Source organism: Aulonocara sp. 'chitande type north' Nkhata Bay, linkage group LG4, assembly GCF_057382095.1.
Source record: "Aulonocara sp. 'chitande type north' Nkhata Bay isolate Kocher_YH1m ecotype deep benthic linkage group LG4, A_spYH_male_GT1.1, whole genome shotgun sequence".
NCBI classification, from domain to species: Eukaryota; Metazoa; Chordata; class Actinopteri; order Cichliformes; family Cichlidae; genus Aulonocara; species Aulonocara sp. 'chitande type north' Nkhata Bay.
Window position 1 is genome coordinate 3,237,799 of NC_141347.1, and position 24,495 is coordinate 3,262,293.

Sequence of the window (24,495 nt, forward strand, 5' to 3'; positions counted from 1 at the left end):
GGGGGGGGGGGGGGGGGCGCGGTATGAAAAGGGAAGAAAAAACCCCCAAAACAAACAAATGCTTGGACATGCTTGGGGCGCCCACACAAACGCAAAGCAGGAGATGAAGCATCGCTGAATATGTTTCCAAACCAACTTCATTCTAAACCAAAGACTAGAAAATATGGTGAAGCAAATCTTCCCTTTGGTTTCACCTGCACAGGTGCTGAGGTAGGTCTCCCTGCAGAATTGGTTTTCCCTGTGTTGGGAGCAGCACAGAATCTCACATTCTTGATTTTTAGTTCACAAACACTTGTTGTAATGACTAACTACTCCTGACATTTTGGAGGTGTTAGCTCTTTATACAGTAAAGTTACAGTGGGATACAAATAATATCAGGCTGATCCTGCCACGATTTGTTCCCCGGTTCAAATACCGGACAAACAGTATCCCACAGCTGTTTATGTTTTTAAACCCATTTTGCACAGAGAGGCATTTTTTTGAAAAATGTATTGATAGCAATGTTGAATATTATTACACAGGAAAAAACAACTACACGTAAAATAATCACACTGTGACGCCTCTGCCTTTGTAAATGGAGGGACAGTAACTGTGTGTGTGTATGTAAGCGTGTAAAACCTGCAGACAGTCAGATTAACAGTATTTTGTCTCTATCTGCCATTCTGCAATTCATCTCATGTAAACAATAACGTGGCCACAGCATGACGTGAAAAAGGCACATAACTTTGACATTGTGTTACGAACTCTGTATTCCTCGTCCACACGTAAACGCAAAAATCAGTTTTAAAAAATCTGCGTTTTTGATGATTTGAAATGCCGTATACCTGTGGACAAAACAGCTGCTTTTTCAAAAAATACCCGTGTAGGTGCGGACGCAGCGTAAAAGAGTTAGTAGTTTATTTTATTACTGCCTGTGATTTATTGCAAATTACTTGTATTTGCCTAATTGTTTACTAAATGTTTGAGGTGTTAAATAAACAGCAATGGAGCAAAATATGAGTGTGTGTGTGTGTGGGGGGGTCGAACATTTTTCTTGTAAAGCAAAGGGGGGCTTAGCAAAAAAAGTTTGGGAACCACTGCCTTAAAGGGTTTAATTGTTTTAATGAGAGATCACCTTGAATATGATTGCATCAACGTGTCTCTAAAAGCTGGGAAGGGTGATGTTTACCACTGTGCAGCATCACTTCTTCTTTCAACAACAGCACATCCACTTCTGGGAACTGAGGAGAGAAGCTGCTGGAGAGGAATGTTGTGCCGTTCTTGTCTGATGGAGGATTCTGGCTGCTCAGCAGTCCTGGCTCTGTTTTCTGTTTTATGACACTTCAAATATTTTGAGTTGGTGAAAAGTCTGCATTGCAGGCAGGCTGTTCCATGCTGCTATAATAGATGCAGTGTTTGGTTTAGCATTGTCTTACTGACATATTCAAGGCCTTCCCTTAAAGAGGCGTCACTGGATGGGAGCAGATGTTGCTATGAAATCTGTATATAGACCTTTGAGCATCAATGGTCCCTTCCCAGGTGGTTTCTTTGCTTTCTGTCATAAAGATTTTGGGTTTTTGAGATCTGCAAATCATTATATTCTGTTTTTATTTACATTTTACACAACTTCCCAACTTTTGATAAAATAGAACAGAATAGAATAGAAGTATGCTTTTAAGTTTTAAGTTTCAATGTGCTTTTGCTAGTTAGCTAAGAGATCTTGCAGGAATAATATTAGAGTAAAAATAATCATTTAAAAACACCCCTACATTAATGTCCAGTTTATGTTAGAGTGTTATCTGTTGTGTCAATATGATTCTTTAATGTAAACACAGAAGTTAGCCGATCATCGTTGCCTGAGACTTTCTTCAGCTTCCTGCTTCTTCCTGCTCTAACTTTGTACGCTTTAGCAAATCTCAGCTGCTGTCAGGACCTTTAAGCGATCAAACAAACATACAGCCTGGACGGAGCGCTGCTGTCCGTGGTGCTGAATTAGTTCAGCCGTGGGGTGGTGCAGTTCAGCAGCGTGTGGGGCAGAGCGCTGTCCGTGGTGCTGACATGCAGAAATCTGAGGCTCTGGTTTCATTTACCAAAAAATAAAAAGCCGATGAATGGAGGCGGGATGACACTTACTGCACTGAAAGTCACTTTAGAATTTAGAGAGTTCACATTATTGTTATTAGAAAAAGGGAAAAGAAACTGTCTAATATATGTGCGCGTGCCAAATATGCAAACGCTATCCACCGGGATGCCACCCTTAACAATGTAGACCCACTTTTGCTCAAAGAGCCAGACGAGTAGGGTGACGTCTCCCTCCGCTTCCGCTCGAATCAGCCAATCAGAGCCGAGTGAGCCGCAGCTTATAAGCCCATCTGCTGTCGATCCTTTCGCCCTGACCGTCCCTGCTGTCCTGTGTGCCGCTGACTCAAACTGCAGCCCCTGATCTACCGCAACCGTGAAGATGGCGACCCGGGTAAGCTCCGTGCGCTGCGTTTATTCCTGTAACAAATCGCTCTCAGTCCGGCTCGTGGCTGGTAATGAAAGAAGCGCACCCGCAGAGCAAAATGTCGGACGAGCCGTATGTGCGGACTGTCAGGGGTCTCGGTACACGGAGCACCTGAATGTCACCGCGACTGCGGACTCTGGTGTTTATTTCACACCGTGTGATAACGCGTAGCTTGTGCAGCAATTTGCTACAGGACGGTGTGTTCGCCACCAGCCCCCCCACCCCCCCACCCCGTTACAGCTGCTTCGGTGCTTAATCCTGGGCTCTGCTTGTCCTTGACGCGACTGCGTGAAAAGCGACCACTGAGAAGCTTCGTGGATGCGTGGAAGGGTGCACGGTGTTGTGTGGGACGCGCAGAGTGGTGCTTTGGTGACAAGGGTGAAAACAGCCTTACGTGCTCCAGTGTGTGTGTGTGTGTGTGTGTGTGTGTGTGTGTGTGTGTGTTTGGCGTTAGGGAGCGCTGGATGCGGTGTGAAGCAGCAGAGCAGCACGGCTGACTGGTGGGCTGTAACCTACCTACATATGCACATGTAGGTTGCGTGCAACCTGTCGAAAAGGAGGGAGGATGATGTCAGGTAACCGGCCTCAGCTTCCCCTAGTGGCCCGGTGTCATTCTCACACAGCCCCAGTTATACAGGTCACACCTGGCAATAACACCAGGACTGGTACTGCAGTAGGAATTATTGGGTTAAACCCTGATACCCCCAAACTGCTGCCTTTATTATGCAACGCAGTAAATAGCAACCTGGTCACTAGGGTGGCATATACTGAGAAAAGCTAGCACCAACACCTCTGTGTCTGTGTTGTAATTTATTAGCCCTTTGTCCTCAGCCAACAGAGAAATCTTTGTAAACAAACAATACTGTTTGCAGGGCTTCTGAACTTTTAGCCAACACAAAAGATAAATATCGACAGTTGACAGATGTTCTCGTTTTTGCGGCTGTATATATATCATTATTCCAGGCCTCTTTTACCTCCATGACTCCATGTATGACTTTGGAGAAACATATTGACACCTGCTATCACTATGATACTACGTCCAGCAGCTGCTCAGCTTAGCTTAGCATAAAACAGGCAAACAGTGGACATGGTTAGTCAAGTCAGACTAAGCTCTTCTCTAAAGCTTACCAGATAACGTTTTATCACATTTGTTTTCACTGTGTAAAAAGAAAGTGCCAAGACTACACTGTTATAATGGTGAATTATAGGGCAATATATCGAATGTACTCGATGTGTTCGTTTGTCCACGTACAATGGTTAAAATGGCTTTATCGTAACCATCGAGTATAAATTGCGATGGCAATATTAAGCTGTCTGCATGTAATCAACTTTGGGGGATTTTTTTCTCCTACATGCTGCGAATCGGAAAGTTTTCTACCTGCCCTGAGCAGGCGCCGCACAGTTTCAATTACAAAAAATAATTCAAGTTAATTTCTGTGAAATTAAGATCAGCAGTGTCATAAATAACCCAGACATTGAAATTCATTTAACTGAGTTTCACTCCTTACCCATATGGAAAAGATATATATAAATGTTATAAAGTTTGTATCTGTCTTGTGTGAAACTTGTATGAAAAGCATACAAGAGTGAAAACAGATATAAGATCCCTTGAAAAATTATATAATGAAACTTGTATGTTTTGGATACTTACTAAAACAATGTATGAAAGTAATGAGAAAGTGGCCACTTTCATGAGTAAATCATATAAGTTTTTACTATTTCTTTTCCATATGGGTATTCTCAGTGTTCCACAGCTTATTTGCATTGAGTCTGTCCCACCAGCTCTCCAGTTTAAGATAAATTTGACATCTGGCATCATGTAAGTCAGTTTGTCTCAGAGTGACAGAATTTTATCACTAGATACATGCGTGTCTGTCATTTTTTTGTAACTGCGAAGACCTTTTTACAAGATACAACACTATGATGCTAACTTACACATGTTCACTTCAGGCAAACTTTAAGTGGACTTGAAAAGCCAGTAATGACTATTTGTCCGCACTCTCTTACGCTGCTACGTGTCCATGACCGAGCACAAACCCTACCCTACAGGAAACACTGAACTGAGGAGCAGCATCGCATCCCAGTATAGAAGTTTTTCATGCAACATTATGTGGACTTTACACAAGAGCTTTCCACCATATAGGATGTGATACAACTACTAGTTACAAGGGGAAATGTGTATCTGATTGGAGAGTGGTTCCTGACGGTCACCAGTTGTCGCTGGAGTGTCTGTACCAAAAACCTCCTTATGATTTATATATGATAGCTTCCGCTTGACTATTATTGTTTGCAGACAAACTGATGTCTTCCATTCATATGGAAGGTTGCTGGGGCAGCTTTACTTTGGATGGAAGACATGTATTTGTCTGCAAACATTAATAGGCAATCACAGATTCCCAGTATGTTCCAGTGACTGTACCAGTCTGCCAGCAACCCAAAGCAGTTGCAGAGAGGTGTTTGCCTCACCGACAGTGGTTGCCAGATGGTTGTGGATCAGTCTGTAGGCCTGCATGACTCTGGGACTTTGTGCACTCACTCTACATTGTCACCATGATTGTCACTTATCCAAAATGGCGGGCAAGTTAATGACACAGTTAGCAGTCACATGATTCCTCAGTGAGATAAATAAGCAACTTCTGTAGACACAGATGATAAAATATGGAACTTGAAATTAATATAAGAAGTCCCCTTTATTAGTTATTGCCTGGAGATTCTTAATGTCTCAGGTTCTGCTGTTTTAACATGAAATCTTAGGTAAACAGTGGTGTTACCAACTGCATTAATGAAGGTCCAGCTTTATTTAGGTGCAGAACTTTAATTAGTATGGTTAACACCTATTTTTAATGTCAAATGGATGTTATGAAATAGGTCTTTAGCCTGGCACAAAGTTCTTCTTAAAAGGACAATTCTCATTTTTCCAACTCCGCATCCAGGCTTTGTGCTGAGCTAAGCACATCAGCTGTTGGCTACATACTACACAAATATGAGAAAGGTTTAAACCTTCTCATGTCACCATTGGCCAGAAGGCAAATGGATCAAACCAACAAGTCACTTACAAAGTCTACGACACAATGGCTTTCTGAAAAAAGCCCATCCTACCACGTCACCATGTAAATGGTGCAGTGCAGCTTCATTTCCAGTGCAGAGCTTGTATTAATTTGAGTTGAAGACAGACTCATCAGCACAAAAGTGCAGGTGGTCTGCCGAGTCATGATGCAAGGTGCTAACAGCCTTAGCATTAGCTTGGTGCTGTTATCCAACGAGCCTCAAGCTGCGTGTGCCCGGATTTCATGTGTCAGTGGAAAACATGACTGCTACATCACACTTAGAGTGGAAGCACCTCCTCCCTCAGTGGGACTGTTTTCTGATACTCCAGCAGTTGTTTTACTCTATCAGCATGTCTTTACATTCCAACTGCTGCCTGATTTATGAGGTTCAGCATTCAAGGGAGCTCAGTCAACACTGCATGGAAATGACCACAGGTTTTATTTTTATCATGATTTAGATGAGGAATCTGCCTGCGTGTTATTAATGTGTTTTTGTCATTATATTGCTGTATATAACAACAATTCATAGTACTATATTTTAACAACTTAACATGAGCTAGACCCACGCATCATTTAATAATAATTGTGTGGCCAAAGCTTCCTGTATGCACAGAGACAAAAAGAGCATAAAAGAACAAAAAGACATGGACGATCATCACAAAGAGGCTCATACAAACTATTCAAGCCTATACGACTATGGAGACACAAAATGAGCACAAAGGATCAATAAAACTGCACAAAGACTCAAAACCAACGCAAACTAATACAAATGAAGTTGACAAGCCATGAAGACCATAAAGATTCAAGATGGAAATTTTTCTAAAACATTTTTAGAGGGAGCAGAAATCAAAGCTTCTTAAGATTTTTTTAACACTTAGAGAAACCTTTCCCTGTCAAACAGCTTCTTTGGAGTTTACTCTGACAACAGAGGCTAGTTTAATTTCCATGTTCTTAGCTGTTTTTATGAAGCAATGCTTTTTAAAAAAAAATCTGTTAAGGGAACAAGCAGCTTCTTATTTCACATTAGCTAGCAAGCTAATTGTGCTAACCTCAGTTCTCCAAGTAAACTGACAGAACAAGATTGCATCTGTCTGAGTTTTTGATGTTTCCAGTTAATTTATTTTTAAAAGAAGTGCATAAAGTAAAAGAGTTACATCCTTAAAATCATGCTAAAAGACTGAAACTAGCTCTCTGTCACCAGGAAAAATGTCTTCCTTTCTCGAGCCATGAAGAATTAGCTTACATTTCAGTGTAAAAAAAAAAAAAATTTAATCTTAAGACCTTCACAGACCTGACACATAAAATTTGTATTAATATTTTGTGCATTAGATTTTTTTCTGCCAACTCACCTGTTCTTTATCAGCCATTTACACTGAACACATAACTTTAAAGGACCAATTTGCAGTATTTATTTTATCAGCTCAATAAACAGATCTGACCAATCAGACCACTGCATTTGGCAACAAGTGCACTCTGAGTTGAAAATGGTCACCAGTACTGAATATGCAATAATCTAAGATACTATTGTACCTGACACATACACACAGCTAGATGCCGATAAAGCTTCAACTCCTGGAAACCTTGAAATTCTCCCTGCTGCTGTCTTCTCCTGAGAATCGTTTGAACCCAGAATCTTTTCTTTCTTTCTTTCTTTTCTTGTTTAGAAGCATCATCATCTTTTTACAGTGCATGTTTTTATTCACAAACATCTAATGCTTCCAGTGTATATATACGTTGGGCCTCAAATTCACATCAGAAAATTTTTAAACTTTTCACAATTTTTTGACTTTAGTTTTACAAGATAAAAGGAAATCAATGACCGTGCTCTAATACTGAAAACATTCTGCTGTCTATATTACATTCTAATCATTACTGTGCATTCATTATCTTCTACCTCTTTGTTGTAGCACTGAGCAGTGTCTTTGCATTAGAGCATGTTCCACAAATGAATACAAAGCTTATCATGTTTCCCTTTACCAGACTTAGTAATGTATCACATTTCCCCAAGTCTGTGTGCAGTGTGTGTGTGTGTGTGTGTGTGTGTGTGTGTGTGTGTGTGTGTGTGTGTGTGTGTGTGTGTGTGAGATAGCATGTCCTCCCCCCTGGTCACCCAGCTTGTCAGAAGTGTCCACAGGCATGATTTTTGATGTCCCCAGCTGGCACTCACTCGTATACCCTTCATTCTGAAGTGCCCAGCACAGTTTGTACTGTTTCAGGGCATAAAGTCATCTGTCAGAGGAGATCAGGACAAAGCAAACAGTTCCCCAAACTGAAACGGTCCTGGCATCAACAACAGTCTCAGCAAGAGAATCCTGTTCTAAAGCATATTACCACACAAGCTAGCAAGCATGAAATTATCAAAGAAACTTGCTAGGTCTGCTAAGAGCCTTAACATTTATTTCACTGGTGACCAAGATACAAATAAATACTTCAATATAAGTACATGCAAACTTGAGATATGGATACGATTAGTCAATAAAAACAAGAACGCTTATGCCCTCTAATATCTCACATGTTTACTATGGTAACCATACACCGGGACCATAATATAGGAAGATCGCACTGTCAACACTGTTATCACTGTTGTCACTGTTGTCACTGCAACACATCAGCTCATATGTTTTCTTGGTTCAGCTTTTCTCTGATTCTTTGCTGTTGAGGGTAGAAAAATGCTGCCTGTAGCATTTTGGAGTTTTCCAATGGATTGCTGTTCAGGAGTCCATGAATGCCACATCTCCTGTTTATAATCAGCCAGAAACCATTAAAGATTTTGTCTGCGAAACATTCAGAAAGTCTATGAAAGCAGTTTACAGTGTGCACAGTCATCCAGCAAAATGTACGCGTTAAGCCCAGAACGTGGAAAGCTCGTGTGGCTTGTCAGCAAGCAATTTTTATTCAAGTGCATCCAGCTTTGAGGTTAGAAGGCAGTAGAGAAAAATCCTTAATGGACCAGATGTCGGCACGAGTTAGCATATTTGTAAAAGCCCAGCATTCATCTCCTGTTTCTGACACTGTGTTGGCTTTGCTCTAGAGGCGGGAATGACAAAAAAAGATACAACTATGGGTTTCCCGCTGTGATGCTGAACTCACAGTGTTTACACAGCTGCTAGCCTGACAATACAGATCAGGTGTGTAAAGACTAAAAGAAAGTGTGGCTCAATACCTTTGCCCATATCATACAGGTTTAGTTTATGCATCCACACCAGACCTCCAAAATCACAAAAACCCCACATTATGTTTTCACTTACTGAGTTTGCCCACTTTTTTTTAAACTCTCCATAAAATACAGCTTGTTAACAGAGTCTGTAACAGGTTACAGGAATGAATGAACAGCTGTTCATTGGAGCCTTTCCTCTGGGTTCACTACGGCAATACCAGTCAGCAGCAGGACCCAGAGTTGTGCATTACACTAATAATAAATAACCACAGTCAAAGTGCTTATAATAAACCTTACATCACCTTTAAGAACAAGATGTGTCGACCCTGGGTAGTATGGTGAGGCAGTAAGTGACTATTGATCTGAGGTTAAATGCTAAACTGAAATTAGAATTCATGTGGGAATATTCTGCCTTTGCCTCGTAATAGTTTTCGTGCCAATTTGCAGCGAGTCAGGTTATGGTTGGAGAGAAGTAAATGGTTTAGTAAGACACTTGGGTTCCCTTTGCCGATTGAACTAATGACCTTTGGCTCACTATTCAGTCTCACCAGCCATCTGGTCCTCATAAAGCCTTCTGGATTAGAGAGCACAAGCTCAAGACTTAAAGCCAAAGTTACTGTAAATGCACCATACTGCTTGATTTACTGTATAAACCGTTTTGGTCTAGCATGTCCCATTTTTGATTTTTAGCTTTTATGTTCCAAGGATTGGACAACTAGGATGACTGGACAGAAATGTCAGTGAGATTCAGAATTTAAGAAATAAGTTCAGTCTTATGAAAAGTGACACCACATCCAATGTTTGTTGGTAAACTGATTCTTGACAAGGAGTTCAGTAAATCAGCACGGGGAATGCATTGGTGCGAGATGTCCAGAATTTTCTTGGCAATCACAGAGCAGAGAATTATGCTGAGCTTGTGGATAAAATCCTGAAACCATATCAGCTAATGAGGGCCAGAACGTCGCTGACGACGCACTTTTTACTTTCTCATCTCGACTTTTTTTTAAACTAAATGTAGGCGATTATGAGCATGGGCCAAGAGTTCACCAAGACATAAAAGTGATGGAAAACCGTTATCAGGGAAATTTTAATCCAAACATGATATGTGACTATTGTCAGTTTTACAATACAGTAGGTTAGGTTTTTGATAGTGTTTGCGTGCGCGTCATTCTGTCTATAAAGACAATAGCTCGAAAAGTTTTCAATTAATTCTGATAAAACTTTGGAGGTGCGCAGAGTGGAGTCATGCTAACAGCTGATTAAAATTTGGCTTACATCCACCTTGGACTTCAGTGTCAACATATTTATTGATTTACTGGTCAAAAACTGACAAAAGGCTTAGACCTTTGACCTCAAGGTCAGCAGATTGATCTGAAGGTCAAAGTGATAATATTGAGACATTTAAACTATGTTTCTTCCCACCATCATTTGAATTGACAACATATAGGCATATAGGGAATGATATATGGGGACTTTGGACCTCTGGCCTCATCTTCAAGGTCAAATAAGGTCAAACTTTCAAAAAAATGTCTTTAAAACCTTATAAAACGAGCTGTTATCCATCACTTACCCTTTGTGCAATCAAACGAAATATCTGTCATGCTACTCTTGTCTGATTTTCACTGCATTATAAACAATATAGGAATATGAATGTAAACAACATACAGGACTATTACTGTTACAAAATACAATCCTGCTCAGAGAGTGAGCTGCCTTGCACTCTCATAGTGCTTCGTGATTTGAGCTAGTGTGTGTTAGAATCGTCTGACTGTGTTTTGCTTTTCTTACAGCTGATCCTGAATCAGCCCTGACCTGGACATGTAATGTTCATGCTATGGAAGCTATTTGTCAGGGTGATACTGTAACACTTAGGTTGCACGTATCATCAGGCAGCGCGGCAGTGCAGTGGTTAAAAGAGCACGGATCTTGGGGCCTCTCTGTGTGGAGCTGGCGTGTTCTGTCTGTGCCTGCGTGGGTTTCCTCCAGTGCTTTGGTTTTCTCATCTTTGTTAGCTTAATAGTTGCTTCTAAATTAGCCGTAGGTGTGGATGGGGGTGTATTGTGCCTCTGTTTGCTGGGATATGCTGCAGTTGGAATGGTTAAGAAATTGGACGGATGATTTGTAGCACCAAACTCAATTTAACCCTTCACACATGATTTTGCGTATGTAATTGAAAATCTAGCTGTTGCTGCCAGTGCTGATTCTTGCTTTCCAGCCTGCGCTGAGTAGGTGCTCTCAAGGACTGATTTAATTGTGTCAGAATCAATAGCTGAATTGATTCCAGTCAATGAAGGGAAGAAAGAAACGCACACCTACTAGTGCAGCTGAACAAGTGAGTGGGCTACAGAAGATGACAGCTCATCTATTATGTGCATCTCCTTCCCAGTGGTCTCCGTCTCCTTCTCAACCTAATCAGCTGTTTGCTTCCTTCATAATTTCCCCCACTCATCTTCTGCTTTGAAGACATTTCCCAACAGTCTGTTATTCGTTCCTCTGCTCCCAACTTTTTTTTAGCACCTACACCCAAGCAGCAGACATCATTAAGGTGGGATCCTCAAAGACTTCCTCTGTCACATTCTGCATAAAATGTCTTCATCTGGGATTTTTTTAGGTTACTGATCAAACAGTTATGCTTTACAACCTTTGGCCCACTTTAAAGAAAACAGATGCAGCACCCAGTTGATCTCCTTTCTTCTAGTTACAGGGAGCAACGCAAAAGACACTGCTGTGCAATATCACAGCATCACCTTACAGTAAATGCACTAGTTGCAATTTGAACCCTAAAGTACTAAAATTATAGATTTACCACATTAAAAATGCAGCTCAATATTTTATTCTATTTTATTTTATTTTATTTTTATTTGGATGCCTGAATCTTCCTCTGTGTCGAGGATAGGAAAAAGGTGTTCTGCTATCCTTCACAGAGATGGGTTTTTGCTGGAGGGGTTGTGTTACTCTGTCTTTTACATACAGTAAAATAGGTGCTGTGTTGGTCTGAAGTTTTACTTTTCAACTTGTGTTGTTCTGTAGTAGTTCTTGTATCATTTTGACAGTTTACACTGGAAGGATGTTTTTATTTCAGGATGGTAGAGACTGGGAGTCTTAACATCCGATGTGCCAACTATAAATAACCTCTATGTCCTGTATTTTTTTACTGTGTGGAGTCCTGGTCAAATTTACACCGGGATTGTTCAGCCAGTCATTTTAAGTGCAAGCCATGCAAGTTCTTCTTCTCATTATAAGCGTGTGTTACATGTAGCCAGCTGTCTCGGTGCCTGCATTTTCCCCCTTTGAAACAAACTCTATTTGCGTATAATAATAATAATAATAATAATAATAATAATAATGGATACTTTATTGATCCCCATGGGGAAATTACTTGTTTTTCTCTGCATTTGACCCATTCACTCAGTGAAGCAGTGGGCAGCCCACTAAGCAGGCGCCCGGGGAGCAGTGTGTAGGGACGGTACCTTGCTCAGGGGTACCTCAGGGTAGCCGTTAAGTGGATTCGAACCGCCGACCTTCCGATCATGGGGCGACCACTTTACTTTGTATAAGTTACTTTGTATGAGTTATACTTTGTATAACTCGCCTGTTTGGCCTTATTACACACCTTCACTCAGTCCAACAAATACTCTTGCTGCCTATGATTCAGACCCAGTGGTCTTTTAAAGTAGGCCAGGTTTCTCTCAGAGCAGATGTTTGGCATTAAAAGGACCTTCTTCAGCTTGTTTGCCACAATGTTACAATTTGATGACTTCTTCAGACAGTTATTGGACTTGCTCCTTTAGCTTGTTTGGCAAAAATGTGTCAGGAGGTAGAGCAGGTTATCTTTTAATTGGAATGTTGGTGGTTTGATCTTTGGCTGCTCTAGTCTGCTGCAGCCCAAATTGCTCCCGATGCAGTCGTTAGAAGTGCTTTGAGTGCTCAAGTATTTTGGAAAAGCGCAATATAAGAACAAGTCAATTTACCATGTATTACTTTTTGTGCAGTTGTACACTGAAGTACCAATGCATGGTCCAAACAAAATCACAAGGCACACCCAAACTTTCCTTATGATACATCATTTGGGAGGCACTGTGATAAACAAAGCCAAACAGACAACAAACATATTTTGATCTCATCTCTTAGAGGATTGTGCTCTCTGTAGTCACCAGTTCTTCTCCTTGGTGGCGCTGTCACTTGGTGTTTGCTCGCTCTGTGGTAGAGTATCACTTCCTGTTCCTGCTCAAACACAGTGGTGTTTCTGAGTAGCTTATCTGCTTAGAAATTTAATTAAAAACTTTTAAATACATTATTTTCTCATAGTATAATCTTCACGTGCTTTATCCGAAGCACACTTTCTGTGTACTCACTACCTAATTTATACCCAAAGTATTCACTGACTGTCTCTGTACTGTTTCGCTAGCTTAGCTTAGCTCGTAGCCGACTCGTTAGCACCATGGCTACTTCATCTGTCCCTCCTGCACTTTCCTGCTCATTGTGTCAGATGTTTAGTTACTCCTCGGCCTCCTTTAGCAGTAATGATATCTGTAACAAATGTAGCATATTTGCAGCTCTGGAGGCCAGGATTACTGAATTGGAGACTCGGCTTCGCACCCTTCATTCACCCGTAGCTAGCCAGGCCCCTGTAGCTGGTGCAGCCGAAGATAGCGTAGGCCCCGCTAGCTGTTCCCCGGCAGACCCCAAGCAGCTGGGGAAAGAGGGCGGCTGGGTCACGGTGAGGAGGAACATAGTCCTAAGCAGAAGCCCCAGGTACACCACCAACCCGTTCATGTGTCTAACCGTTTTTCCCCACTCGGCGACACACCCGCCGGGGGTCAAACTCTGGTAATTGGTGATTCTGTTCTCAGACACGTGAAGCTAGAGACACCGGCAACCATAGTGAATTGTCTTCCAGGGGCCAGAGCAGGCGACATTGAAGGAAATTTAAAACTGCTGGCTAAGCGTAAACGTAAATTCAGTAAAATCATAATTCACGTCGGCAGTAATGACACCCGGTTACGCCAATCGGAGGTCACTAAAATCAGTATTGAATCGGTGTGTAACTTTGCCAAAACAATGTCGGACTCTGTAGTTTTCTCTGGTCCCCTCCCCAGTCAGACCAGGAGTAACATGTTTAGCCGCATGTTCTCCTTAAATTGCTGGCTGTCTGAGTGGTGTCCCAGAAACGATGTGGGCTTCATAGATAATTGGCAAACCTTGTGGAGGAAACCTGGCCTGGTTAGGAGAGACGGCATCCATCCCACTTTGGATGGAGCAGCTCTCATTTCTAGAAATATGGACAAATTTATTAAACCCCCCAAAATATGACTATCCAGAGTTGGGACCAGGAAGCAGAGTTGCAGTCTTACACGCCTCTCTGCAGCTTCTCTCCTCCTGCTACCCCCCCAAAAACCCATCTCCATAGAGACTGTGTCAGCTCCCAAACAGACAAAAAACAAACTAAAAACCAGCAACAAACAACTTAAACATAAACAATTACAAAGAAAGAACAATAAAGTATCCACATCTGAACCAAAGAGTAAAACAGTGAAATGTGGATGATTAAATATTAGGTCTCTCTCCTCCAAGTCTCTGTTAGTACATGACTTAATAATTGATCAACAAATTGATTTACTCTGCCTTACAGAAACCTGGTTGCAGCAGGATGATTATGTTAGTTTAAATGAATCAACACCCCCGAGTCATTCTAACTACCAGAAACCTCGAAGCACAGGCCGAGGGGGCGGTGTGGCAGCAATTTTTCGCACCAGCCTATTAATCAACCAAAGACCCAGACAGACTTTTAATCCATTTGAAAGCCTGATGCTTAGCCTTGTCCACCCAGCTGTAAAACTCAGAAACCAGTCTTACTTGTCCACCTGGGCCTTACACAGAGTTTCTGTCTGATTTCTCAGACTTTTTATCTGATTTGGTTCTCAGCTCAGATAAAATAATTATTGTGGGTGATTTTAACATCCATGTAGATGCTAAAAATGACAGCCTCAACATGGCATTTAATCTGTTATTAGACTCAATTGGCTTCTCTCAAAATGTAAAAGAACCCACCCACCACTTTAATCACACTCTAGATCTTGTTTTAACATATGGCATAGAAACTGAACATTTAACAGTGTTTCCTGAAAACCCTCTCCTGTCTGATTATTTCCTGATAAGATTTACATTTACAATAATTGATTACACAGCAGTGGAGAGTAGACTTTATCAAAGTAGATGTCTTTCTGAAAGCGCTGTAACTAAGTTTAAGAATACAATCCACCCACTGTTATCATCTTCAATGCCCTGTACCAACACAGAGCAGAGCAGCTATCTGAACGCTACTCCAACAGAGGTCGATTATCTTGTTAATAATTTTACCTCCTCACTATGTACAACTCTGGATACTGTAGCTCCTGTGAAAACTAAGGTCTCTAATCAGAAGTACCTGACTCCGTGGTATAATTCTCAAACACGTACCCTAAAGCAGATGACTCGTAATCTGGAGAGGAAATGGTGTGTCACAAATTTAGAGGATCATCATTTAGCCTGGAGAAATAGTTTGCTGCTTTATAAGAAAGCCCTCCGCAAAGCCAGAACATCTTACTATTCATCACTGATTGAAGAAAACAAGAACAACCCCAGGTTTCTCTTAAGCACTGTAGCCAGGCTGACAAAAAGTCAGAGCTCTTTTGAGCCAACCATCCCTTTAACGTTAACTAGTAATGACTTCATGAACTTCTTCACAAATAACATTTTTATCATTAGAGAAAAAATTACCAATAATCATCCCACAGATGTAATATTATCTACAGCTACTCTTAGTACCATTGATGTTAAGTTAGACTCTTTTTCTCTAATTGATCTTTCTGAGTTAACTTCAATAATTACTTCCTCCAAACCATCAACGTGTCTTTTAGACCCCATTCCTACAAAACTGCTCAAAGAAGTCCTGCCATTAATTAATGCTTCGATCTTAAATATGATCAACCTATCTCTAATAATCGGCTATGTACCACAGGCCTTCAAGCTAGCTGTAGTTAAACCTTTACTTAAAAAGCATCTCTAGACCCAGCAGTCTTAGCTAATTATAGGCCAATCTACAACCTTCCTTTCATATCAGAAATCCTTGAAAGAGTAGTTGTCAAACAGCTAACAGATCATCTGCAGAGGAATGGTTTATTTGAAGAGTTTCAGTCAGGTTTCAGAGCTCATCACAGCACAGAAACAGCTTTAGTGAAGGTTACAAATGATCTTCTTATGGCCTCTGACAGTGGACTCATCTCTGTGCTTGTCCTGCAGCGTTCAATACTGTCGACCATAATATCCTATTAGAGCGATTAAAACATGCTGTAGGTATTACAGGTACTGTGCTGCAGTGGTTTGTATCATATCTATCTAACAGACTCTGGTTTGTACATGTAAATGGAGAGTCCTCTTCACACACTGAGGTTAATTATGGAGTTCCACAGGGTTCGGTGCTAGGACCAATTCTGTTTACATTATACATGCTTCCCTTAGGCTGCATCATTAGAAGACATAGCATAAATTTTCACTGCTATGCAGATGACACCCAGCTCTATCTGTCCATGAAGCCAGATAACACACACCAATTAGTTAAACTACAGGAATGTCTTAAAGACATAAAGACCTGGATGGCCGCTACCTTTCTGCTTCTTAATTCAGATCAAACTGAGGTTATTGTACTCGGCCCTAAAAAGCTTAGAAATATGGTATCCAACCAGATTCTTACTCTGGATGGCATTACCTTGGCCTCCAGTAACACTGTGAGGAACCTTGGAGTCATTTTTGACCAGGACATGTCCTTCAACGCACATATTAAACAAATATGTAAGACTGCGTTCTTCCATTTGCGCAACATCTCTAAAATTAGAAATATCCTGTCTCAGAGTGACGCTGAAAAACTAGTTCATGCATTTATTACTTCCAGGCTGGACTACTGTGATTCATTATTATCAGGATGTCCAAAAAACTCCCTGAAAAGCCTTCAGTTAATCCAAAATGCTGCTGCAAGAGTCCTGACAGGGACTAGAAAGAGAGAGCATATTTCTCCTGTTTTGGCTTCCCTTCATTGGCTTCCTGTTAAATCTAGAATTCAAAATCCTGCTCCTCACATACAAGGTCTTAAATAATCAGGCCCCATCTTATCTTAATGACCTTGTAGTACCATATCACCCTATTAGAGCACTTCGCTCTCGCTCTGCAGGCCTACTTGTTGTTCCTAGAGTATTTAAAAGTAGAATGAGAGGCAGAGCCTTCAGTTTTCAGGCCCCTCTTCTGTGGAACCAGCTTCCAGTTTGGATTCGGGAGACAGACACTATCTCTACTTTTAAGATTAGGCTTAAAACTTTCCTTTTTTTCTAAAGCATATAGTTAGGGCTGGACCAGGTGACCCTGAATCCTCCCTTAGTTATGCTGCAATAGACGTAGGCTGCCGGGGATTCCCATGATGCATTGAGTTTTTCCTTTCCAGTCACCTTTCTCACTCACTATGTATTAATAGACCTCTCTGCATTGAATCATATCTGTTATTAACCTCTGTCTCTCTTCCACAGCATGTCTTTGTCCTGTCTTCCTTCTCTCACCTCAACCAATCACAGCAGATGGCCCCGCCCCTCCCTGAGCCTGGTTCTGCCAGAGGTTTCTTCCTGTTAAAAGGGAGTTTTTCCTTCCCACTGTCGCCAAAGTGCTTGCTCATAGGGGGTCATATGATTGTTGGGTTTTTCTCTATATCTATGAAGCGCCTTGAGGCGACTTTTGTTGTGATTTGGCGCTATATAAATAAAATTGAATTGAATTATAACATTCTTAACAAATTATAATCTTGACATTTTGTGCCAAACAGCAAATGAGGACATCCATCTGGGATGCCATCCATATCCAGATGATCCCGCTGCCAAGGAACTTGCCTTTCAGAGTCTGTAGCGTTAATCTGGGATGGGAACTGCATTTCTGATTGGTAGAACTATGACTGATTTTGCACAGCTTGGTTATTCCTGGGTCTTTCACTATTTTACACCTTGTCAAGTCTTGCAATAAGATTATTCATCCCTGGCCATTCCTCTTGTGGAGCCATGTCATGGAGATTGAGTTAAATGAGCAAATTATGTTGATGCAAGTGGCAATCAATAGGAATGAAAGATACCTTTTCAAAATTAAACTCTCCTTCTGAATGTAATGGCATCGAAAGTAAATTGAGAAACACGGTAAACCTTTCTACAATTGATAAGAAAGCAGCATTTTAATGAGGCCGCATTTTTCCCAACCGGATTGCTATAATGATCTATTTTTATTAATGATCACAACTGAATTTCTATATCTACTCATGATGATAGAATTTCATGCTAATTCAAACAGAAACTCATATTAATGTGGTTTCAGTGAGATTTAGGCTAGACAGTAATGCTTGTTGTGGAACAGCTCACCTATAACAGTTATGTTTACAGCAGCTTACAGTCTCATTTACAGCACTTACCAAAACACTGCCAGAGATTTAAAACATTTTATGTTACATCATCATATTTACAGTTATAGTAAAACGAAGCTACACCTTAATTAAAGTCTAAGATTTTATGTCTCAGGACATAATAATAATCGGGTCGTTAGGAGGTTTTAATATTAGGTAAATACAAGCTCAGATGAAGCCTGTAATATGATATATTAGGCAAGGCAAGGCAAATTTATTTGTATAGCACAATTCAACAACAAGGTGATTCAAAGTGCTTTACAGAGACATTAGAAACAAAAACAAATAAAAAGCATGATTTAAAATTGATTAAAACAAGCAAACAAACAAACTAACTAAACACACACATTTCACACCTGTTCGCGCGATCTGAACCCTTATCGTAAGGGGAGCTACCAGTCCTTCTGTGGACGAGCTACTTTCTATTTTAAATTCCCTGAATTTAAAATACTCTCTAGACCCAGTCTAGACCCAGCTGGGGAGCTACCCAGAGCTCTAAACCCACTTAACAAACAAACAAACAAACAAAACAGTATATAAAATCAAAACAGATAAAATCAGAACAGTAGATAAAATCAGTAGTTAATGTAAGTTTTGAAATTTAAGCTTAACAAACAAACAAAACAGTATATAAAATCAAAACAGATAAAATCAGAAATAGATAAGATCAGTAGTTAGTGTAAGTTTTGAAATTTAAGCTTAAAAGTGTGGATTTGGTGCTTTATTCAAATGCAGCTGAGAACAGGTGAGTCTTCAACCTGGATTTAAATAAATTGAGTGTTTCAGCTGATCTGAGGCTTTCTGGGAGTTTGTTCCAGATATAAGGAGCATAAAAGCTGAATGCAGCTTCTCCGTGTCTGGTTCTGACTCTGGGAACTGATAAAAGACCGGATCCAGATGACCTGAGGGATCTGGAAGGTTCATACTGGGTCAGGAGGTCACTGATGTATTTCGGTCCTAAACCATTCAGAGCTTTATAGACCAGCATCAGAACTTTAAAGTCTATCCTCTGACGGACAGGCAGCCAGTGTAAAGACCTCAGAGCTGGACTGATGTGGTCCACTTTTTTGGTCTTAGTGAGGACTCGAGCAGCAGAGTTCTGAATGAGCTGTAGTTGTCTGACTGATTTTTTAGGTAGACCTGTAAAGATGCTGTTACAGTAATCAAGCCTACTAAAAATGAATGCATGGACTAGTTTTTCCAGGTCCTGTTGAGACATCAGATCTTTTATCCTTGAAATATTCTTGAGGTGATAGTAAGCTGATTTTGTTATTGTCTTAATGTGTTTTTCTAAGTTTAGGTCTGCATCCATCACTACACCCAAATTTCTCACCTGGTTTGTGATTTTTAGATGTATAGATTGAAGTTCTCTGGTGACCTGTAATCGTTTTTCTTTGGCGCCAAAGACTATTACTTCAGTTTTGTTTTTGTTTAGTTGGAGAAAATTGTGGCACAACCAGTCATTAATTTCCTCAATGCATTTACCAAGAGCCTGTACAGGGCCTCGGTCTCCTGGTGACATTGTGATATATATTTGTGTGTCATCTGCATAGCTGTGGTAGGGCAGGGATAGCTCAGTAGGTAGAGTGGTGGCCCCATGATCGGAAGGTCGGGGGTTCGATTCCCCTGAACAACTACCCTGAGGTACCCCTGAGCAAGGTACCGTCCCTACACACTGCTCCCCGGGCGCCCAGTGGCTGCCCACTGCTTCACTGAGTGAATGGGTTAAATGCAGAGAGGGATTTTCCCCACGGGGACCAATAAAGTACACCTTCTTTCTAGTTTATTTTGTTGTTGTTTATAATCTGTGCCAGTGGGAGCATGTAAATGTTAAACAGAGGGGGTCCCAAGATGGAACCTTGGGGAACTCCACATGTGATACTTGTCTGCTCAGATGTGAAGTTACCTATTGATACAAAGTATTTCCTGTTTTCTAAGTATGTTTTGAAGCAGTTTAGTACAGTTCCTGAAAGACCTGCCCAGTTCTCCAGTCGTTTGAGTAATATGTTGTGGTCAACTGTATCAAATGCTGCACTGAGATCCAGTAAAACTAGGACTGACATTTTTCCACTGTCTGTATTCAGACATATGTCATTAAACACTTTGGTCAGAGCGGTTTCAGTGCTGTGGTTCTGTCTAAAACCTGACTGGAAGGCATCGTAGCAGTTATTCTGTTTTAAGAAGTAATTGAGCTGTTGAGAAACTGCTTTTTCAATGATCTTACTTAAAAATGGGAGATTTGAGATCGGCCTGTAGTTGTTCATTTGTGTCTTGTCAAGATTGTCCTTTTTCAGTATAGGTTTGATTACAGCAGTTTTTAGTGATTCTGGAAACACACCTGATAATAAAGAAAAGTTGACGATCTGTAACAGGTCTGACTCTAAAGTCTTTGAGACCTTTTTGAAAAAACTTGTTGGCAGGACATCTAAACAGCAAGAGGAGGAGTTCAGTTGACCTAAGATGTCCTCCAGGTCTTTGCTGTTAATCGGGTGAAACTGTTTGATGGTGTTTAAACAGTTTTTCGGTGGACACAGTACATATCCTGGATCTGCTGTTGATGTACCAACTGCTTGTCTAATCTTTTGGATTTTGTCTGTGAAGAATTTGGCAAAGTCATTGCAGGCCATGGTTGAATGAAGTTCAGCTGCCACTGACACAGGAGGGTTTGTTAGCCTGTCAACTGTAGAAAATAAGACCCGAGCATTATGGCTGTTTTTAGTGATGATGTCAGAGAAGTAGGACCTTCTTGCACTCCTCGGTTGTAAATTATAATTGTGAAGTTTCTCTTTAGGCAGCACGGTGGCACGGTGGTTAGCACTGTTGCCGCACAGCAAGAAGGTCCTGAGTTCAATTCCAACATCAGGCCGGGGTCTTTCTGTGTGGAGTTTGCATGTTCTCCCCGTGTTTGCGTGGGTTCCCTCCGGGTACTCCGGCTTCCTCCCACCGTCCAAAGACATGCACTTAGTGGGGATAGGTTAATTGGATAACCCAAATTGTCACTAGGTGCGAATGAAAGTGAGTGCGAATGGTTGTCTGTCCCTGTATGTTGGCCCTGCGACAGACTGGCGACCTGTCCAGGGTGTACCCCGCCTCTCGCCCTATGACAGCTGGGATAGGCTCCAGCGCCCCTGAAAAAGGATAAGCGGAAGCGAATGGATGGATGGATGGATGGAAGTTTCTCTTTATAGATGTCATAATGAACCTGGAGGTTTGTTTTTCTCCATCTGCGCTCAGCTTTCCTACACTCTCTTTTTTCATTTTTCACTAGTGTGGAGTTTCTCCATGGAGACTTTTTCCTTCCAGAGATAACCTTCACCTTAATGGGGGCAATAGTATCCATTACATTTAACATTTTTGCATTAAAGCTATTGACGAGCTCATTGACTGAACCTTTGGACAGGTCAGGTGTTAATGGGAAGACCTGGTTAAAGATCTCACTACTGTCTTCAGTTATACACCGTTTTGTGATCACTGCTGTTGATATATTTGTGTGGGCTGAGATTTTACTTTCAAAGAAAACACAGTAATGATCAGATAAGCCCACATCAGACACAGTAATGTTTGAAATGCTCAGGCCTTTGGAGATCAGTAGGTCGAGAGTGTGTCCTCTATTATGTGTGGCCTCTGTTACATGCTGAGTCAGCCCAAAGTTGCCCAGAGTGTTACTCAGGTCTTTAGTCCCTTTGTCCTGAGGGTTGTCCACATGAATGTTAAAATCCCCAACAATAATTACACAGTCGAAATCAACACAGATCACAGACAGCAGTTCACTGAGGTCATTAAAAAAGTCTGTGCAGTATTTGGGAGGCCTGTAAACATTAAGAAACACAACTTTGGATGGGGCCTTCAGCTGTAAAGCCACATATTCAAAAGACTGAAAACTTCCAGGAGATAGCTGCTTACATTGAAATGATTCATTAAATAAGACCGCAACCCCTCCTCCTCTCCTGCTCACCCTGGCCTCACTGATAAAACTGTAGTTAGGAGGGGTCGTCTCGATGAGAACAGCTCCACTGTTATTTTGGTCCAACCAAGTTTCAGTTAAAAACATAAAATCAAGGCTGTGCTCAGTGATTAAATCATTAATTAAAAATGTTTTCCCAGCTAAAGATCTAACGTTTAATAAAGCCAACTTAAGTGTTTTAGAGGCATTACTTGTCCCCTCGTGTTTGGGAGCAGTCTGTGGCACACGAGGTATGTTTACTATATTTAAAGATCTTTTAGAGTGCAGCTCTCTGTGTTTTGACCAGGCCACATGTCTCCTTCTGTCACCTAAAAGTACAGAAATTTTAAAACCTTCTAGTAAACAGGGTCCCAGCTTCTCCTGGGAAAAGTCACCACTGCCATAATCCTCGCAGCCTGGACCCTCCACACATCACACATCAGACTGCGGAGACAAAGCATGAAGGTGGTAAGGAGGAACTAAGGGGGGCGAGGCTGGGCAATGTGACTTCGATTGCTCTGTTGAGGGTGGGGCTCGGTGGCGAACCTTTGGCTGCTTTGGTGGGGGGTTTATGGGGGACAAAGAGGGATTGGGCCGGGGGGTAGATCTGAGCCCAGCATTGACCCGCTCCATCATCTCTTCAGTGAATTTCAGGTGTGGGGAGGAGGGAGAAAGGGAGGGGGAGGAGGGTGATGGGGGTGTCATTATTTATTTAACAGTGTGTGTAAAAACTAAGTAAACCTTTGCTGTTCTATAGGAATTAGGTTCTGGTTCTGCCAGAGATCTCTTCCTGTTTTCCTTCCCACTGTTGCCAAGTGTTTGTTCAAAGGGGGTCATCTGATTATTGGGGTTTTCTCTGTATTATTATTACTAGCTTAAGTACCTTGAGGCAACTGTTGTTGTGATTTGGCGCAATATAAATAAAAATTAAATTCAACTGAATTTTTGGCCATAATGTACAGTAGCATGAATTCAAACACCTCATCATAACTCTCAATCACGGTGGAGGGGTGATGATTTGGGCTTGTTTTGCAGTCACAAGACTCCAAAGTATTCTAGAGTCAAATGTGAGCCCATCTGTCTGACATCTAAAGCTTGGCTAAAATTGGGTCATGCAGCTGGACAAGCACAGCAGCAAATGGACAATTGAATTTCTATCAGTGTTTGACTTAGTTTATATTAAATATTAAATTATTAGACTGAGTAATTAGTCATCTGCAGTTTTTCATCTGATGTATCTAAATCATTTTAAGACCAAATTATTTTTATTATGTCCTGATACACATGTAAAGCCAAAGAACTGATAGATGTATTTTCCTTCTAGCATTACTAAATATGCCAAGGTGTTGTCCAGATGTTTCTCACTACTACCTGATGTTGCCATTCTTCCTTGCTATTGCCGTACCTTCTAGATCATCAATTTTAAAAACATTAATTTAATATATAGCCCTCGTTTGTTCAAATTAACCTTGAGTGTAATCTATTACACTGTTGACGTAAAGAGGAAAAGATGGTCTTCTGTTTTTTATAAACCTAATTTTTAACATTCATTTCTGTTAGCACTTTTATTTTGGTCCTCGTAGATATTCATTATTGGAATATTTTTCATTTTATCTACATATTAATTAACTAAATTATAAAATTACTTAACGTCAGTCCTTCAGTGTGACAGCCACTTATGTGTATGTCTTCTCTATGCATACTGTGTATGCATCAAATACTTGTACGTTTGTGTTTAGAGTGGGAGTGTCTAAGTGCGTGTCTTTGTGTGAGTCAGACAGAGTAATGGTTAATCCCTGGATGTGTGAAGGGCCTTCCTCTGTGAGCCCTGAGCTGCAGCTATATTTAGATAGCTGCTTTCTGCTGTTGGGCAGCCAACACAGCAACACACAGATACTCACATTAAAGCACACAGCTGATAAATGGATGCACAACAGTGCAAACAGTGAGAAACACATACATACACTAATAATAATAATAATAATAATAATAATAATAATAATAATAATAATAATAATAATAATAATAATAATAATAATGGATTGGATTTATATAGCGCTTTTCTAGGCACCCAAATCGCTTTACAATTCCACTATTCATTCACTCTCACATTCACACACTGGTGAAGGCAAACCACAGTTGTAGCCACAGCTGTCCTGGGGCATACACACCTGGAAATGCGCAGGTTGACAAGTATACCCAGGATGAACTGAAAAAAATAATTGCACTGCAGTAACTGCTGGAATATTTAACTCTTATTATCCATTCTGTGCTTATGCCATTGTTCTGTTATTCCTTGAAATGTGAGTAGCCATTGTAAAGGTGTGTCCAGACTGAAACTAGTTACCATCATCAGGCATCAAAGGGTAACACTCTCATTTGTCTTATCTGTATATA

The 24,495-nt window shown here is 40.9% G+C and overlaps 1 protein-coding gene across 3 annotated transcripts in view; it reads left to right on the forward strand.

Annotated features, from left to right (window-relative positions):
- Positions 1 to 2,293: 2,293 nt before the first annotated feature.
- The window catches only part of LOC147331752 (vesicle-fusing ATPase), a 77,315-nt gene continuing 55,113 nt past the window's right edge, over positions 2,294 to 24,495 (forward strand). For 2 of the 3 annotated variants that reach the window (XM_086287957.1, XM_086287958.1), the window contains exon 1: positions 2,351 to 2,452. In XM_086287957.1, coding sequence (XP_086144083.1) covers positions 2,441 to 2,452 — 12 coding nt within the window. In that variant the 5' untranslated portion in view covers positions 2,351 to 2,440. Of the gene's footprint in view, positions 2,453 to 24,495 lie in introns of all 3 variants that reach the window. The other variant, XM_086287959.1, reaches the window with a different exon arrangement.